Here is a 19,731-nt window from a genome sequence, read left to right on the forward strand (position 1 = left end):
AATGATATTTCTCAGGGGCTGATTTGTTAGCACCTCAATTTGATGAGCCTAAAAGTAAGGACGTAACTTTCTTGAAGCAATCACCAAGGCTAAAGCAAACTTCTCAATAGTTGAATAATTCAACTCAGCTCCATGCAGAATTTTGCTGACATAATATACGGGTTTCCGGATTTTCAGTTCCTCCTTAACCAACACAGCGCTCCAGGCACTCTCTGAAACGGCCAAGTACAAGAATAAGACTTCATTCAAAGCTGGCTTGGCCAACAACGGGGCCTGGGCCATATATTTCTTTAATTCCTCGAATGTCTTCTGGCTTTCCTCACTCCATACAAAATCCTTAACCTTCTTTAAGGACTTGAAGAACGACAAACACTTGTCCCCGGACTTGGAGACGAATCGTCCCAACACAACAATCCTTCCGGTGAGTTTTTGAACATCTTTGATAGTTTTTGGTGGCTCCATGTCCAGGATTGCCTTTATTTTATCGGGGTTGGCCTCGATCCCTCTCTTGGAGACCATCAATCCCAAAAAAAATTCAGATCCTACTCCGAAAGCACACTTCGTAGGATTTAACATCATCTTGTGGTACCTCAGGACCTCGAAAGCTTCCCTCAAATGGGTTATATGATCAGTCTTTACTAGACTCTTGGCTAACATGTCATCAACATAGACTTCCATAGTCTTTCCAATAAGATCCTCAAAAATTTTATTTACCAACTTTTGATAAGTGGCTCCTGCATTCTTGAGACCAAATGCCATTACAAGATAACAATAAACACCGAAGTCAGTGATGAATGATACCTTTGGAATGTCGTCCTTGTGCATCTTGATCTGATTGTATCCACTAAATCTATCCATGAAGCTCAGCATCTCATGCCCAACAGTGGCATCTATCAAAGTATCAATTCTTGGCAACGGAAAACAGTCCTTAGGGCATGCATCATTCAGATCAGTGAAGTCTATACACATCCTCCATTTTTCATTTGCTTTCTTCACTATTACGGGGTTTGCTAACCATTCCGGAAATTGTATCTCCTCAATGAAACCAGCCTCTAAGAGCTTCTCGACCTCCTGTTTTATAGCTTCCTGCCTTTTTGGAGCAAAACTTCTTTTCTTTTATTTCACTGTCTTCCGATTTGGATCCACATTCAGTTTATGAGTGATTAGTTCCGGGTCTATGCCTGGCATATCAGCTGCTGACCATGCAAATACATCATTATTTTCTTGCAAAAATTTCACCAACTTCCTTCTAAGGGGCTCCTCTAGTGTGGCCCCAACGAAAGTCACCTTCTCAGGATCCTCGGGAGCTAAAGGAATTGAAACCAAGTCTTCCGCATGCTTCCCTCTTTTCTCATAATTTTCTCGGATATCCAGATCTTCAATAGGCAGAACTTGCCCCCCAATTCCATCTGCCCTCAAAGAGGCTACATAACAACTTCTAGCCATTTTTTGATCTCCTCTCTCTTCTCCAATCCCATTCCGGGTGGGAAACTTCATAACTGAATGGTAGGAAGAAGGGACTGCCTCGAAGGCATGTATCCCTGTTCTCCCCATGATAGCATTATAAGTTGAACTAGCCTTTACCACCACAAAGTCCAACATCTGTGTTGCTTGCCTTGGTTCCTGACCTATGGTGGTTGGCAACTTGATTATCCCTTCAACGGGGCACTCTACTCCCGCAAATCCATATATCGGCATATCGGTCGGGGTTAGTTGAGAATCATTATTACCCATCCTTAAAAAGGTGTCATGGAGCAAGATATCCACCGAAGCACCATTATCCACTATGACTCTCTTGACCGGGCTATTGCCTATTATCGGTGTTATGGCCAGTGGGCCGTCATGAGAAAATTTCACACCCTCTAGGTCAGAATCATCAAAAGCCAATGTTACTTCTGTCCTGGCCCTCTTCGGGGCTTCTCCAACAATATGCATAACCTCTCTAGTATATGCTTTCCTGGAGTTCCTGGATAATCCAGCAGCAGTTGGTCCTCCAAAGATTGTGTTTATCACAGGCCCTCGAGGTCGCGACCCTCCAAAAATTGCATTTATAACCGGTCCTCTAGGCTGGGGATTCTGCCCCTGATCGTCTTGGTCCCTCCTACGATCTTCAAAGTTCTTCCTTCCATTGTTATTCCTATCCCCTCCTTCTCCAGTGTATTTGTTTAATCTTCCTTTTCGAATGAGGAACTCAATTTCATCTTTCAGTTGTCTACACTCATCGGTGTCATGACCAACATCTTTGTGAAATCTGCAATACTTGCTCTTATCTAGCTTGGAAGGATCAGCCTTCAAGGGCTTAGGCCAACGAATATCTCGATCTTTCTCGATTTCCATCAAGATCTGGCTTCTAGGAGCATTCAACTTAGCGTATTTAGTGAACTTTTGCCCATGCCCTCCTTTCTTGGGAGTTGAATCAGGGTTTTGCTCGGTTCTAGGATACTTGTCCTTAGCGATATATTCCAGGTCAGTTTTCCGCTTCTTGCCTCCAGTGGGCTCATTACTCACTACGGTCCTCCTCATGCTCTCTTCCACCTTGATGTACTTCCCGGCCCTATCTTGGAGCTGCACCATGCTTTCAGGGGGGCGCTTGGACAAGGACATCTTGAAGAACTCATCCCTAGTTCCTTGTTGCAGTGCTAGCATGGCTACCTTGTCATCAAGGTTCGGGACTTTTAAAGCCTCCTTTGTGAAACGATTCAGGTAGTCTCTCAAGGATTCCTTTATTCCCTGCACAATGCTCATGAGGGATGCTGAACTTTTCTCATGCACTCTCCCACTGATGAACTGCTTAATAAAAGCCTGACTTAATTCTCTGAACGACCCAATAGAGTTTGGGGGCAAACGACTATACCACCTTTGAGCCATACCCGACAGGGTTTGAGGAAAGGCCCGACACTTAATAACATCATTCACGGGCTGCAACAACAGTGCATTAGAGAATGTCCTAACATGATTAGCGGGATCTCTCGTGCCATCATAAGCTTTGATAGTTGGCATCTTGAACTTCCTTGAGATATGGGCATTTATTATTTCTTCAGTGAAGGGTGGAGTAGGATCATCAGGATCTCCAAGGGGGAGAAGATTGCTTGGATCAGCCCTTGGGACAACAACCCTTCTCTGTATTGGACCATCCAGGTCTATGATAGGGGGAGGATTTCTCCCCTTAGGAGGTAGTGGGGGTCTGGTGGTCTGGTGCGCCTCCAAGTCGCGCTCAGCCTTTGAATCTCAGCCTCGCGAGCCCTGATCCTTTCCTGCACTTCTTGGGGATTCATCCCTTGGGTGCTCCTAGGACGTTGGCTACCATCAGCCATTGGCCCTTTGCCAGCACGTCTCCTTCTTGGGGCTACTTCATCATCCGAAGATTCAGAGCCTCTCTCAGTGTAAGGACCAGAAAATTCCTGATCCTCGGGGATAGGAGCCAAACCTCGTATGTAGGGGGCGATCGCCCTCGTGCTTCACTCCGTCCAGCATGTCCACTTCCTCCAACATCCGGGTAAAGGGGCATCCCATAGGGGGGGTTAGTAGTCACAACAGTTGAATACTCGTACCCAATGGGTTGAGAATTCACAGGTGCATATAATTGTTGAACTTGGGGATTCGTACCTTGAATAGTCGGGGGAATCGTCCCTTGTGGCTGAGGTTCAGTTACCCCTATCCGGGCTTCTCCTTGGGTGGCTGCATAAGTTGAATGAGGAGGTAACTCCATGGTTGACGAAATCACTTGGGTTGTCCCCGATGGTGTTCCTTCCTCAAGAGCTCTAATTGTTCTCCGTGTTCTCGCCATGGTTGTTGTTGTGCTGTCCCATAGACGGTGCCAAATGTTATGGATTAAAAACCAGGGTATATGATTGCTGTATTTACTACTAAGGAATGTGAGTTTCAAAGCTCGATTTGACTGCTCTTGTGTTTCGTGACTCAATCTGCCTTAACAAGATGCCTACGTACCTTGCTGATTGCCAAGGATCAAGCCAAAAAACGTAGTTCTGATTTGTGGGGTGAGGCTCCTTATATAGATGTTGGGAGTCCTTGAATTGGACTTGGGTTAGGAGACTTGGTGGTCAAGTCTCTGAATTAGAATGGACTTTGGAGCCCTAAGAAGTAGGAAGCTGATTCCTTATCCCATGAGGTTCCTTGGAGGCCAATCTACAAAGATTTATATCCCCACTAGGACTTATCTTAATAGCTATTTTTCTCCCTTATTAATTAATTATGAAATTAATTAACATTCAGGGTTTTAGGCCTTCTTTGTTCCATCAGGCCTGATCTGGTCCATCAGGCCTGATCAATGTGTTAACCTTTTTGGTCTGAATATCATACATCTTCTTATTGGGCCTTGTAGCCCAAATCATGTGTAATTAATGCAATATTAACTACGTAATCAAAATTTATTTTCTTCCCTATCATGATAGAAATTTGTTTTTTTAATTTCATGTACCCGAAAATATAAAGGTAAGATGGTGTAGTAGTTCATTTTTTTGACAAATTATATTAAAAAGGAAAATCGTTGAGCAAAATTTCGGTATCAAGATCTAAAATCAGATTCTCAAAAAAGATCAATAATAGTTTATGAACAAAAGAAAAATTAAGATATCGAGAAAATCAGGACTAGGAAAGTAGAGTTTGAGGGGGGAAAATAAAGCGTGATAAACACAATGGCTTCACTAGGACATGACGACTAAGTTTTCAATCTTAGTTCCACAACGTGAACTTTGTAATCCAAGATTGGTTATTTTAACTAGAAATTTAAGAGAGTACACAAATGAGAATAGAGAAACTAAAGTAAGAGAGTAAATTTCTATAGATACGAAGGATAGCAACATATTTGTGATTGCAATGCTGGACTTTCATAGTTACAAATATTTTCATCAAAGGAACATTTTAGACACTAAATTGTTATTTTGAAAAGTACAAAATGCTAACGCATGGATACTTCTCAAATGTTCTTTTTTTCCCTTTTTAGGTGATTCCCGAAGGTTCTTGATTCTTCTTATAGTTGATAATAATGAACATATTTGTGGAAAAAATAAAATTTCTTCACCCTCTAACGACGTCGTCAGATGATAAAAAAATCTCACAAATATGTGTTATTAAAAAATTTTCCCTTTATCCTCACGTTAGTATGCCGTCTACTCTATTATCTAATTAATTCTACTTTTATCGGGTATGCTACATTATAATATAGATTTTTAAATGAGATTTTTTAAAATTTAAGCTGACAGAGACCGGATATAGTAATCAAACTTAAAGTCAGGCCTAAGTTCCTGTTTAATTTACTTAATCTCTTTGGTGATTGGCAGGGGGAGGGGGGATTCTAATTTCTACACAACAACACAAATACAGCTTTCTCTGCGCCGCGTAAGGTGGGCTACCGCCCTTTCGGCCTCAATGGAAAAAAATGGAGGTGTCATTGACTATTTTACTTGTGTTTAGTCTTTCCCAATTTAGAAGTCGTATAGGAATTTAGTTGAAGTTATGAGGCCTTTTGGCGAAGCCAAGTCAATTTCGTTCAACTCTATGTATTCCTCTATCCGTAGAGTACATTGAATGTAAACTCCCAACTAGAGATGGAATTCAAAATTTCAAACAAAATGTAGCAATTACAGCTTTAAAAACTTGTGAAACTTGAATTATTTTATTAATGAAGAAAGTGAAATAAAATAGCATACATGAGTTTCTAGGAACTTCAGATGTATATACATCATATACTGCAATATTGCTGGAATCAAATAAAAAAGGTATAACAATATATTGTCAAGCTAAGTTAATCTTATGCAGCTACTTTACAAAATGAATATGAATCAATTACAAAAAAACAAATTGAACTGCACACATATATTGTAACAAAGTGATTTCAAACAGTTAACTAATTCAGACAACTTTTCCTAAATCTATGTTTTCTGATCAGAAGGGATTTGCTTAAACCGAGCTTGCAATCTTTCTTCATTCTCAGCCTCCATCAATCTCTCCACTATGATATCTGCAGCATCTTTAACCCACTGAGAATGTAAATCAGCATGTTCCATTGAGCTCAAGAAATATGCAATCAAATTCTTTTCAAGAAAATGATTTATTGCATCTGGCACGACGGGGTGATCAGCCTGCAAAATAAGATTTTTGGTTGTCAATGCAAATTGGTGAAAAGGCATAAATAAAATTTATATATGTAAATGACAGTTGCAGTTTCACACAACATAGCTGAATACTTTTGCATAAATAATATATATACAAGATAAGTCTTGATTTAGTCAATACCCTTTTAATTTCACTCTATTTTCATCTTGAGCTCCATCATTGGGGATGTGATAATTGGAGCATCTTCTTCATTGTTTACTTTATAAAATTGAAATATTTTGATCAATCCGTTTTGACCAATTTTTCTGAAAACAAACCATATCGACTTAATTGATGCAAATTTTTTCTTAATTTATTGTACCGGAAAAACATAAAGGGAAGATGGTGTAGTAGTGTCGTTTTTTTTGACAAATTATGTTAAAAAGTAAAATTGTTGGGCAAAATTTCGATATCAAGATCTAAAATTAGATTCTGAAAAAAGATCAACAATAGTTTACGAACAAAAGAAAAATTAAGAGATCGAGAAAATCAGGAGTAGGAAAGTAGAGTTTGAGGGGGAAAATAAAGCGTGATAGACATAACGGCCTCACGAAGACGACGACCAAGTTTCCAATCTTAGTTTCACAACCTGAACTTTGTAATCCAAGATTGGTTATTTTAACTAAAAATTTAAGAGTACACAAAAGAGACTAGAGATACTAAAGTAAAAGTGTAAATTTGTGTAGAACTCGAGGATGGCAACAGATTTGTGATTGCAACTTTTATATAGCCACAATTTTTCATGAAGGAACATTCTAGAGACTAAATAATTATTTTGACAAGTACAAAATGCTAACGTATGGATAACTCTCGAAGGTTCTTAATTCTTCGTATAGAAGATAATGATGAAGATATTTGTGAAAAATATAAAATAAAATTCCCTCACCTTCTAACGACGTCGTTAGATGATAAAAAAGATCCCACAAATATATGTTATTAAAGTTTTTCCCTTATTTTCACAGTAGTATGTCGGCTACTCTATTGTCTAATTAATTTTACATTCTATCAGTACGGATTATATAACAATATAAATTATTGAATGAGATTTTTAAAATTTTTAGAATCTAAATCTATAGTGTTGTGGGATTGTATATTATAATTGCTAAAGACAAAGCTGTGTATTTCTTTTATGAGAAATTCAAATTATATTTGTTAACTTTAGAGATATAATACGAACGTAAAACATTATTACAATCAACATAGAATTTATAAAACATGTCCGAATTTATATAGAAAAATAATATAAGCTAAATACCGAAAATACCCTAATATATATAATATAATAATAAATATATATATATATATATATTCAAACCTCCCCCCTCAAATTCACGATGCTGCAGCAATGAGCATTTAGAGTTTGTGAGACAAGAAACGAAATCGCGAAATAGAGTGAGCTTTTGCAAAAATATCAGCAATCTGCAGCGAAGAAGGAATAAAAGGCAATGAGATAATGCCTTACAGCAAATGATGACGACTAAGATGACAATCAATCTCAATATGTTTAGTGCGCTCATGAAATACCGAATTACGTGCAATATGAATTACACTCTTATTATCATAATATAATGGGGTGGAACTAGGAAGGCTAACACCCAAATTTGCAAGTAAGCGACGTAACCAAACAATCTCGCAAGTGCCATGGCACGATACTCAGCTTCTGAAGACGATCTCGAAACAACATCTTGTTTCTTACCCTTCCATGAAATAAGAGAATCACCAAGAAAAATACAAAACCCAGTTGTGGATTTACGATCCTGGGGATCACGAGCCCAATCAACATCACTATAAGCACGCAACTCTAAAGATGAGTTAGAAGGAAACAAAAGACTCTGAAACTGAGTCCTACGAAGATACCTGAGAATGCGTAGAACTGCAGCCCAATGTACGGTAGTTGGAAAAGTGACAAATCGACTAACTATATGAACAACATGTGCAATATCTGGACGAGTAACAGTGAGATAAACAAGACTACCAACAATTGTACGATATAAAGTAGGTTCTGTTAAGGGAAGACCATCAGATGGAGAATATCTAGCATTCATCTCTAAAGGAGTTTCCACGGTCTTGTTATCAGGTAAGACGTGCACGATCAAGCAAATCAACAATGTACTTAGATTGACACAAAAGATACCCCTTTGGTGAGCTAGCAACTTCAATTCCCAAAAAGTAACGGAGCAAACCAAAATCTTTCATAGCAAAATAACGAGCCAACTCACGTTTCAATGACTCAATACCATCACAATCATCACCAGTAATAATCATATCATCGACATATAAAAATAATAAGATACGACCAACACTCGTAGATCGTACAAAAAGAGCAGAATCTTGATTACTAGGACGAAAACCAAGTGAATAAAGCACCGTAGAAAAATTCTTAAACCAACAACGAGATGATTGACGAAGACCATAAATAGATTTACGAAGTCTACAGACATAACCTGGTTGATGCGAAAGTCCTGGAGGAGGTGTCATGTAAACTTCCTCGTGGAGATCACTATACAAGAATGCATTCTTAACATCCATCTGAAATATTTTCCACTTTCTAACAGAAGACACCGCAATCAAAGTACGAACAGTTGTCATCTTTGCAACAGGCGCAAATGTTTCTTCATAGTCCAAGCCATACTCTTGAGAGTAACCTTTAGCAACAAGTCGAGCCTTATAACGCTCAACGGATCCATCAGTTTTTGTCTTAATTTTATATACCCAACGACAACCAATTGTATGTTTTCCCGGAGGCAATGGGACTAAATCCCATGTATGAGTTTGATGTAAAGCAGTAAGTTCCTCGACCATAACATTTTGCCATAGAGGATCATGAACAGCCTCTCTATATGATGCAGGCTCAAACAAATGGTGAACAGAAGTAACGAATGAAGCAAAATATGGGGAATAAGATGAATAAGCAAAATCAGGTAGTTGGGTCGACTTACGTATGCAAGTAGACTGGCGAACTGGCGGAGGAGTTGAACTTTCGGTAGACGATTGAGTGGGAGGAGAATCTAAAATCTCTGGTGATGATTGACTGGTTGTAGAAGCAGGTGAAGACGTCGGAGATGTTGGAGTCCGAGATGTAGATGTAGAAGTTGGTAGAGATGTGGGAGTTTGAGATGTAGATGCCTCCGGAACTGAAGTATTAGAATTTGTGGTTGAAGCATCCTCAATATTTGTGTCAAAAGGATCAATTCGAATAAGCTCTTCTTGTGTCATATGATGCGAACTAGCAGGAACAGAGAAAAATGGAATATGCTCCAAAAAGTAAACATGCCGAGAAACATACAATTTTCCACTGACCGGGTCAAAACAACGATATCCTTTCTGGGTAACACCATAGCCCAAAAATACACATAAATCAGATTTAGCAGACAATTTACTACGCTCAAACTGGGGTTTAAGAACAAAGCAGGTATAACCAAAGACACGCAAGGAAGCATAATCAGGCACTTCATCATATAATTTCTCAAAAGGTGACAAACCAGAATTTTGAGCAGTTGGAATTCGGTTAATCACATAAATAGCAGTAAGAAGTGCTTCACCCCAAAATACACTTGAAACATCAGCCGACAACAAAAATGAGCGAGTTGTTTCAACAAGATGACGATGTTTTCTCTCAGCAACACCGTTCTGTTGAGGAGTGTCAGTACATGAGGTTTGACGTATAGTCCCATTAGAAGCAAGCAAGCGACAAAAAACATTAGAGCTGTTTCACCTCCCAAATCACAACAAAAACATTTAATGACAGCTTTATGTTGAGTTTTTATATGAGCTCTAAAATCTTTAAAAATATCCAAAAAATCAGACCTACACTTCATAAGATAAATCCACGTATAACCAGTAAAATCATCAATAAACGAAACATAATATCTAGATCCTCCTTTTGTGGGCATAGGAGCAGGTCCCCACACATCAGAATGCATAATATCAAACGGAGAAAGAGAATACATAACACTCTTATGAAAAGGTAAAGCAGCGAATTTCGCTAATTTACAACCGCTACAGTCAGAAATATCATGAGCTTTTAGTTGTCCCAAGGCTCCGGTTGAAACTAAAAATTGTAAACGAGATTGAGAAACATGACCTAAACGAGCATGCCATATGTAGAAGTCAGAAGACAAATCACTCAAACGAAAGGATGATAAATTAACACTAGGAGTTCCCACAACAAATACATTGAGTTCATCCAAAATATAAAGTCCTCCCTGCTTACGACCTTTCCCGATTACTTATTGAGATCTCGGATCCATAACACAAAAAGTTGTAGAAGAAAAAGAAACCAAGTAACCCGATTCACATAATTGACTAACCGAAACAAGATTTAATTTGAGATCCGGAATATAATAAACATCAAAGAGAGATACGGTTGGGGTAACTATAGAACCAACACCTCGTAACGATATAGGAGTGCCATCAGCAGTCATGATGGATAAAGATGAATCATCAGAAAACGAAACGAAAGACGGCCAATGAGGAGACATGTGGTGGGATGTACCTGAATTTAGAATCCATAGAGAAGAATATAAACTTGAAGTACCAGTTGACAAAAGACATGTTGATGATGAGACATACATGTCGAGATATTGATGAAACTAAATTCAAACCAAATCGGAAATAAAGTCGAATCCAAATTCAACACCAAATTTAAACTGTATCCAAATTCAATCAAGAAACCAAAAATGAAATCAAATCCAAACTCAAATAACCAATTCACCAAATTTAAACTGTATCCAAATTCAATCAAGAAACCAAACCCGAAATCAAATAACCAATTCCAATCTAAAATCGAATCTGAAAGTAGATCGAAACTAATTTCAATTCCGATTGCAAATCCAAAACTAATATCAAATCTCAAGAAAATAAATCAATTAATACAATTGTATTATTCCAATAATCGAGTACTACAAAATCCAATCAATCAAATAACCCAAATTACAAGATCAACAACGATGAAAAGAATGAATTAAAAGTAAACAGTAACCTATTGTAACCATAAAAAAATCGATTTCTGGAGCTCTAAATACGATCTTCACCGTTCAAAATTTAGATACCTATGCAAAGAAGACGTAGTTAAAATTTTAGGATGATCCAACGGTTGAAACTCCGGGAATCGTAAAAACAAGTTGGCTGATCTGTGCAGAAATTTTTCTGCGAATTTTCAAGAAACTTTTGTTGTTGTAACGTAACTCTATCTATTTAATGATTCAACTAAACTTCCACGATCACTTGAAACCAAGCTCTGATACCATATTAACTTTAGAGATATAATACGAACGTAAAACATTATTAGAATCAACACAGAATTTATAAAATATGTCCGAACTTATATAGAAAAACAATATAAGCTAAATACCGAAAATACCCTAATATATATAATATTATATATATATATATATATTCTAACAATGTTGTTGCATGCCGAACAAGGTGGTTCTTTAGGGATTGTTGTTAGCGGAACGAATCATGAACCAATGGCAGATACAAAGATCGATAATGATTCTGCAAGTAGGGCCTTAGCATTCACTATTGGTTGGTAAGTCTCTGATTTGAAAATAAATTATTATAAAGCTTATTATAAATCTGCTTTCAAATTAGGACACGTTTTTTATCTGTTGACTAGACATGAATACCTAAAAACACAATAATTTTTGCTCCTGGCATGGGTAATCTTTATCCAATTAGGGTTCTGGATCCCTTAGTATTTGGTGACTATCCTGCAGAAATCCACAGATATCTTGGGAGTGAACTGCCTCAATTTTCCAAAGAGGAGATTGATTATGTAAAAGGCAGTGTTGACTTCATTGCTCTTAACCACTACACAACTCATTATTCTGAGGATTGCATCTATTCCAATTGCACAGAAGGGGCTGACCATGCAATTAAAGGATATCAACAACAGAAAAATGAACGAGATGGAATCTGAATAGGAGAACCGGTATGTGTGGGCGACACGTAGACAGAAAAACTGAGTAGTGCATTCAAAATTTTATATGAATACACATATTGTAATTTAAGTGTAGTCAGTGATTTCATTAGGAGTTCAAGATTTAAGTCAAATGACCTCAGTCTTACAATGCTGGCTACACCCATGTGTGTGTTACATGCATACTTGTTTCTGTCAACGCTTTGTCTGTTTACTTTTTGTTGTAGTCTATAGGTCTCTTTTGTTTGCTTAATATTTTTTCTTTTGGTGCTTTAAAAGACTGGAATGGATGGAATTAGTGTGGTACCAAGAGGCATGGAGGAGATTGTCGACTATGTTAAGGAAAGATATAATAACATACCTATGTTTATAACTGAAAATGGTGAGTTTTTTTCATGCTTTCTGTACTCTCATCACTTACGACTTGTGTTCATGTTGTTTTGACAAATGGATCTTATAACTGAATTTTGTAAATGACTACTGCAGATTATTCTGCACCACATGGGGAAGATGTTACAGTAAAAGACATTCTAAATGACACAAAGCGGATTGAATTTCACAAAGCATACCTTGCTTTTTTGGCATGAGCAATTAGGTGATTACATTACTTTAGATTGTATTCCAACTTCCTCAGTTTGAATCACGGTCCTTGTTTTCGCCTCTAAAGAAAATATCTTAACTTGTTCTTCAAACAAAAGACTCCAGCTATATATACTACACAATAGCAAGATCTAAAGCAAATCAATAGGTATGAAAATACTATAGGGGAAATTTCTGTTCAACAACATTTTAATTTGATATCTTAATTTGGTTCAGGAACGACGCTGATGTCCGTGGATATTTTGCATGGACATTTTTGGATGATTTTGAATGGGTATTTGGATATGATGTGAGATTCGGATTGTACTATGTGGATCCGCACACACTTGATCGTATCCCCAAGCTTTCTGCCATGTGGTATAACAGTTTCTTGACTAAAAATGATAGCTTCAGTAGGAAAGAAGAAGCATATTGAGATTTATTGCAAGATAAATACACTATAGCTCGTGAATCATTGGGAAAGAAAGCAGAATTATAATCATCTTGTAGCATGGCTACGAAATTACTGTTTTATATGAGTTCATGTAAGTAGAGGTATATATTGTCTACTTTGTACCAGAAATCGCAGTACTCCTGTTGTTTACTAAAAAGAATGTATTTCATTTGCAGAGATGTAAAACCTGGGCGTTTTATACAATTCATTGATGTTTTATTTTCCTCTGCTACTGGCTGTCAAGAACAAAAAGAGAAATTTATGTTAGGAGTTAGTGTCGCACGAGGGAGGAGTAGAGTGCTAGTATACAATCATTAAAATAACTTTATTAGTATATGATTTTTTAGATGTGCTCGAAAATAAATTCTTACGGACGCGATGTAGAGTGAAAAAAATTATACTAACATGAGGTTAAGTATGCTTAGCAAGCTAACAATATAGACATTATGGAAGTTGTACACAGCCCCAGCCTCCACGAACAGTGTTGGAACTAGATGGGTTATAGGGTGCTTGAGATCCCCCAATCTCCGAAAAATGGCGGGACGGTCTCTCTTTTGCGGCCGTGTTCAACTTTTTGTTTCAATTTCAAATAAATATTTGGAATTGTTTTTAAAATTAGAAGTCCGGACTCAAGATTTTTATAATTATGAGTTCTAAGAGCAACTACAATAGAGTTCTAGCATGTTTTTCAAAAATATTATTATAAAAATGAATCATAGTGTTTTAGGATATTTTATTGTAATTCAACTCCAACAATATTCCTTATAAGTGTATCCTCATAATATTTTATTATTATATTTAAACTCTAGTTATGCATTTGAAATGTAGAAAGAGAGAGAAATGAATTTTTTATTATTAAAAGCAAGATAAGGAATCACTAGTGGTTTATTATAAATAAGGTATGAATGAAGGATACTAACTTTTTTAAGGAATCACTAATATGTTGTTGTGGCTTTATTTTATACAAAATTTCTTAAATTTTTAGTTCGGATTCCAAATAAATAACATGTTGGAGTTGCACTAAGCTGACAAAGACTCAATACCATGACGTCTGGTAGTGGGAGGGGAATTTTAATTTCTATACAACAACATAAATACATTTTCAAACAAAATGTAGCAATTACAAGTTGTAAAAAATTGTGAAACTTAAAGTATTTTATTAATGAAGAAAGTGAAATAAAATAGCATACATGAGTTTTTGGGAATTTCATATGTATATATATCATATATTGCAACATTGCTGAAATCAAATAAAGAAGGTACAACAATTCATGCCAGGCTAGTTAAGTCAATCGTATGCTGCTACTTTACAAAATAAATATGAATCAATAAAAAAAAACAAATTAAATTGCACACATATATTGTTACAAACTGATTTCAACTTATCCTAAATCCATGTTTTCTAACCAGAAGTGATTTGTTTAAATCGATCTCGCAATCCTTCTTCATCCTCAGCCTCCATCAACCTCTCCACCACGATATCCGCTTCATCTTTAACCCACTGAGAATGTAGATCGCCATATTCCATGGAGTTCAAGAAAAATTTCAAGAAAATGATTTATTGCATCTGGCACAACCCGTTCATCAGCCTGCAAAATAAGTTTTTTGGTAGCCAGTGCAAATTGGTGAATAGACATAAATAAAATTTATATATGTAAATGACAATTGCAATTTCACACAACATAATTGAATATTTCTGCATAAATAATATATATACAAGATGAGTCTTGATTTAATTAATATCTTTTTAATTTATGAAATATGATGAAGCTCGCTGAGATGACTTCAATTTCATCTCCAGCTCCATCATTGGGGATGCGATAGTTGGAACATCTTTTTCATTGTTTACTTCATAAAATTGAAAGATTTCAATTTTTGGCCAATTTTTCTGAAAATAGGCCATATCGACTTATTTGATGGAAATTTGTTTTTTAATTTCATGTACCCGAAAAATATAAAGGTAAGATGGTGTAGTAGTTCATTTTTTTTTGACAAATTATATTAAAAAGGAAAATTGTTGGGTAAAATTTCGTATCAAGATCTAAAATCAGATTCTCAAAAAAGATCAATAATAATTTATGAACAAAAGAAAAATTAAGAGATTGAGAAAATCAGGACTAGGAAAGTAGAGTTTGAGTGGGGGAAATAAAGCGTGATAGACACAAGGGGCTCACTAAGATATGACGACTAAGTTTTCAATCTTAATTCCACAATGTGAACTTTGTAATCCAAGATTGGCTATTTTAACTAGAAATTTAAGAGAGTACACAAAAGAGACTAGAGAAACTAAAGTAAGAGAGTAAATTTCTATAGATATCAAAGATAACAACATATTTGTGGTTGCAACGCTTAACTTACATAGTTACAAATATTTTCATCAAAGGAACATTCTAGAGACTAAATTGTTTTCTGACAAGTACAAAATGTTAACGCATGTATACTTCTCGAATGTTCCTTTTTTCCTTATTTAGGTAATTCGCGAAGGTTCTTGATTCTTCTTATAGTTGATAATAATGAAAATATTTGTGAAAAAATAAAATTTTTTCACCCTCTAACGACGTCGCTAGCTGATAAAAAAATCTCACAAATATGTGTTATTAAATTTTTTCCCCCTTATCCTCACGGCAGTATGTCGTCTACTCTGTTATCTAATTACTTCTACTTTTATCAGTCATGTTACATTACAATATAGATTTTTTAATGAGATTTTTTTTAAAAAAAATTTAAGCTGAGAGCGACCAAATATTGTAATCAAACATAAAGTCAAAGTTAGGTCTGAACTCCTGTTTAATTTACTTAATCTCTTTTGGTGATTGGCCGGGGAGGGGGATTCTAATTTTTATACAACAACACAAATAAATTTTCAAACAAAATATAGCAATTACAACTTTAAAAAATTTTGAAATTTGAATTATTTTATTAATGAAGAAAGTGAAATAAAATAGCATACATGAGTTTTCAGGAACTTCAGATGTACATACATCATATACTGCAGTATTGCTGGAATCAAATAAAAAAGGTATAACAATTTATTGTCGGGCAATTGTTAAGTTACTCTTATGCTGCTACTTTACAAAATGAATATGAATCAATTACAAGAAAAAATAAATTGAACTGCACACATATATTGTAACAAAGTGATTTCAAACAGTTAACTAATTTAGACAGTAACTTTTCCTAAATCTAGATTTTCTGATCAGAAGGGATTTGCTTAAACCGAGCTCGTAATCTTTCTTCATCCTCAGCCTCCATCAAATTCCCCGCTATGATATCTGCAACATCTTTAACCCACTGAGAATGTAAATCAGCATGTTCCATTGAGCTCAAGAAATATGCAATCAAATTCTTTTTAAGAAAATGATTTATTGCATCTGGCACGACGGGGTGATCAGCCTGCAAAATAAGATTTTTGGTTGTCAGTGCAAATTGGTGAAAAGGCATAAATAAAATTTTTATATGTAAATGACAGTTGCAGTTTCACACAACACAGTTGAATACTTTTGCATAAATAATATATATACAAGATAAGTCTTGATTTAGTTAATACCCTTTTAATTTCACTTTAATTTCATCTTGAGCTCCATCATTGGGGATGTGATAATTGGAGCATTTTCTTCATTATTTACTTTATAAAATTGAAATATTCCGATCAATCCGTTTTGACCAATTTTTCGGAAAACAACCCATATCAACTTAATTGATGAAAATTTGTTTTTTAATTTCTTGTACCGGAAAAACATAAAGGGAAGATGGTGTAGTAGTGTCGTTTTTTTTTGGCAAATTATGTTAAAAAAGGAAAATTGTTGGCCAAAATTTCGGTATCAAGATCTAAAATTAGATTATGAAAAAAGATCAATAAGAATTTATGAACAAAAGAAAAATTAAGAGATCGAGAAAATCAGGACTAGGAAAGTAGAGTTTGAGGGGGGAAATAAAGCGTGATAGACATGAGAGCCTCACGAAGACGACGACCAAGTTTTCAATCTTAGTTCCACAACCTAAACTTTGTAATCCAAGATTGGTTATTTTAACTAAAAATTTAAGAGTACACAAAAGAGATTAGAGATACTAAAGTAAGAGTATAAATTTCTGTAGAACTCGAGGATGGCAATGGATTTGTGATTGCAACGCTTATATAGCCACAATTTTTCACGAAGGAACATTCTAGAGACTAATAATTATTTTGACAAGTACAAAATGCTAACATATGGATAACTCTCGAATGTTCTTAATTCTTCGTATAGAAGATAATGATGAAGATACTTGTGAAAAAAATAAAATAAAATTCCCTCACCTTATAACGACGTCGTTAGATGATAAAAAAGATCCCATAAATATTTGTTATTAAAAATTTTTCCTTATTTTCAAAGTAGTATGTCCGCTATTCTTTGTCTAATTAATTCTACATTCTATCAGTACAGGTTACATAACAATATTAATTATTGAATGAGATTTTTAAAATTTAAGCTGCGAGAGACTCGAAATTAATCAGATATAAAGTCATGTCTGAGTTTGGTTAATGTGAGAGGAGGGGAGGATTGTAATTTCCATACATCACAAATTTATTTTCAAACAAAATGTAGCAGTTACAACTGGAAAATAGCACAATTCGCATTGCTTTATTAATGAAGTTAGATAGCATACATGAGTTTCTGGGAACTTTCACATATATATATCATATACCGCAGCATTGCTGAAAAGTGAAAACAAATAAACAAATAAAGAAGGATCAACAATTTTTATGTCAGGCTAGTTAGTCGATCATATGCTGCTAGTCTGCTACTTTACAAATTGAATATGAATTAACAAAAAGAAATAACAAATTGAACTGCACACAGATATGGAAACAATGTGATTTCAAACAGTTAGTTTGTTTCAAGCAGCAACTTATGTTTTCTGACCAGAAGGGATTTGTTTAAACCGATCTTGCAATCCTTCTTCATCCTCAGCCTCCATCAACCTCTCCACTACAATGTCCGCAGCATCTTTAACCACATCAGACCAGTTTCTATGAATAATTGCCAAAAAAAACACACATGTTAGGCTTTGAATGAAATACGTGTGTGTGTGTCGAGGAACATTTTGTATAAATTTTAAAATGTAATTCAGTTACTTGTCTTCGCGCAACACACACATTGACACATACATGCACAAAGATTCTAAAAACTAAAGAAAGCTAGTACATGCATCATGCATGAAACAAGCTTGTTTATTGAACTGATACTATGTGCATTCGTGTGGTTTGATCGTATATGGTGCTATATTGAACATGTCATAGCTTTCAATTTAGAATGTATCAAGGGAACACAAAATTGATACTGATCTTACCCTTTTAAAGAATCAAATGTGATTCCTACAGTGTACTTAGCCTCCTCAAGCGAAGAATTGAACCTCTGCATCTCGGTCTGTGAACAACTTCCAGTGTCTACAACACGAAGTTCTGATGGCTTAACATCGCAAAAAATTGGAATAATTTTCTTTCTAGACTCCATCAGTAAGGCAAGTTCATGCAGACAGAAATACGAGTTGCAATAAGTTGGCGAAAACACCAACACACCAACTTTACAACTCATAATCCCACCATTTATCTTCTCAAACAGCTTATCACCTGGCTTCATATTCTTGTTATCCAAGAAAGCACGAATCCCTAGCCAACGCAGATGATCGTACAACAACGATGAGATAGATCTCTTCGTGTCAACGCTTCTATGGTTAATAAACACATCACAAGATTCTTTTTGAGGCCATGTAGTTGCAACCTTTTGTGTCACTTGAGTTCTCAGTTTTTGGCTAAGAAACTGGCGTTGTAACATCTTCATGGCTTGTGATCGATGCATGCTTCGAGTTTTTTTTGAATTATTTTTTAAAAATATTACGCTTCGCTCAATCAACGTTTTCGATGATCAAAAAGTATATAGTATGTTGAAAATTGAAAAAAATGAAGGAATGTTTGATGGTTTATTTGGATGGTGATGCTGCAGGCTCTGGTATTTATACACATTGCATTAAAAGCACTTACTAAGACTACTACATATTGAAATTTCTCTAATTCAGAGTCTTCTGGAGAATGTTGATTTGAATTCACCATTGCTGCAAAATGCCAAAATATTACGTTCTGCGTTGATTTTCAAGGGACAGAGAAGAATTCAAGATTTAGTTTTAACTTAAAGGAAACAAATGGAACAATCAAAGTAAAAAAAGCTGATGCATGTGAGCTGTGACTTGATCGTCTCTATTAAAAACGTGTGACTTGATGGAACTAAATCAGACATAATTATTGTATTATGGAAGAATTTTAGAAGCAAATGTTGGTATTAAAATTTATATTGTTGTTAAATAACAGACAAGTTTGTAAAACCTTCCGGGACGTTAGCTGACTGTTTCAACCTTCTCTTGTATGTGGCGCATGTTAATTTATCTCGTGTGCTCAAATATTTATTTATTTTTCTGAACCAAATTCTGGGATGAAAATTGAATAGTATTACATAGTATTACATTTTGACTATATGTGTACTTGGGTAGCAATTAACATTCCTTAAAAAACTAGTATTTAAATTTTGGGGAAAAAGCCCATATACAAAATTGAGCATGATAGAGCAAGTTGAATAACATATGGTAGCTCTAACGGCCGACATCCCTTCGGACACGGCTGATCCCGAAA

At 35.6% G+C, this 19,731-nt stretch overlaps 2 protein-coding genes and 1 long non-coding RNA gene across 3 annotated transcripts; 1 reads left to right on the forward strand and 2 right to left on the reverse strand.

Moving 5' to 3' along the window:
- The first annotated feature begins 11,519 nt into the window (after window positions 1-11,519).
- LOC141713832 (putative inactive beta-glucosidase 14) lies at window positions 11,520-12,624 on the forward strand. Its single transcript, XM_074517402.1, has 4 exons — window positions 11,520-11,647; window positions 11,797-11,893; window positions 12,317-12,419; window positions 12,524-12,624. Exons 1-4 carry the CDS (start codon window positions 11,520-11,522, stop codon window positions 12,622-12,624), a joined length of 429 nt encoding a protein of 142 aa, XP_074373503.1.
- A 3,457-nt stretch (window positions 12,625-16,081) lies between these two features.
- Window positions 16,082-17,156, reverse strand: LOC141710570 (uncharacterized). Its single transcript, XR_012570963.1, has 2 exons — window positions 16,618-17,156; window positions 16,082-16,463 (listed from the first exon to the last, which is right to left on the reverse strand). It is a non-coding gene; the product is annotated as an uncharacterized LOC141710570 (long non-coding RNA).
- An 801-nt stretch (window positions 17,157-17,957) lies between these two features.
- LOC141713833 (putative 2' cyclic ADP-D-ribose synthase BdTIR) lies at window positions 17,958-18,907 on the reverse strand. Its single transcript, XM_074517403.1, has 2 exons — window positions 18,399-18,907; window positions 17,958-18,078 (listed from the first exon to the last, which is right to left on the reverse strand). Exons 1-2 carry the CDS (start codon window positions 18,905-18,907, stop codon window positions 17,958-17,960), a joined length of 630 nt encoding a protein of 209 aa, XP_074373504.1.
- Between the last annotated feature and the right edge of the window lie 824 nt (window positions 18,908-19,731).

The sequence above is a fragment of the Apium graveolens genome, chromosome 3, assembly GCF_009905375.1.
Source record: "Apium graveolens cultivar Ventura chromosome 3, ASM990537v1, whole genome shotgun sequence".
Taxonomy (NCBI): domain Eukaryota; kingdom Viridiplantae; phylum Streptophyta; class Magnoliopsida; order Apiales; family Apiaceae; genus Apium; species Apium graveolens.

Bases quoted from the DNA above. Each gene is read 5' to 3' on its own strand.
- LOC141713832 (XM_074517402.1), top strand. From the start codon at position 11,520: ATGTTGTTGCATGCCGAACAAGGTGGTTCTTTAGGGATTGTTGTTAGC. The intron at 11,894-12,316 runs GTAAAAGGCAGT...GTGCTTTAAAAG, and splicing joins CCAAAGAGGAGATTGATTAT to ACTGGAATGGATGGAATTAG. The intron at 12,420-12,523 runs GTGAGTTTTTTT...TGACTACTGCAG, and splicing joins TATGTTTATAACTGAAAATG to ATTATTCTGCACCACATGGG.
- LOC141713833 (XM_074517403.1), bottom strand. From the start codon at position 18,907: ATGCATCGATCACAAGCCATGAAGATGTTACAACGCCAGTTTCTTAGC. The intron at 18,079-18,398 runs GTAAGATCAGTA...AATTATTCATAG, and splicing joins ACATTTGATTCTTTAAAAGG to AAACTGGTCTGATGTGGTTA.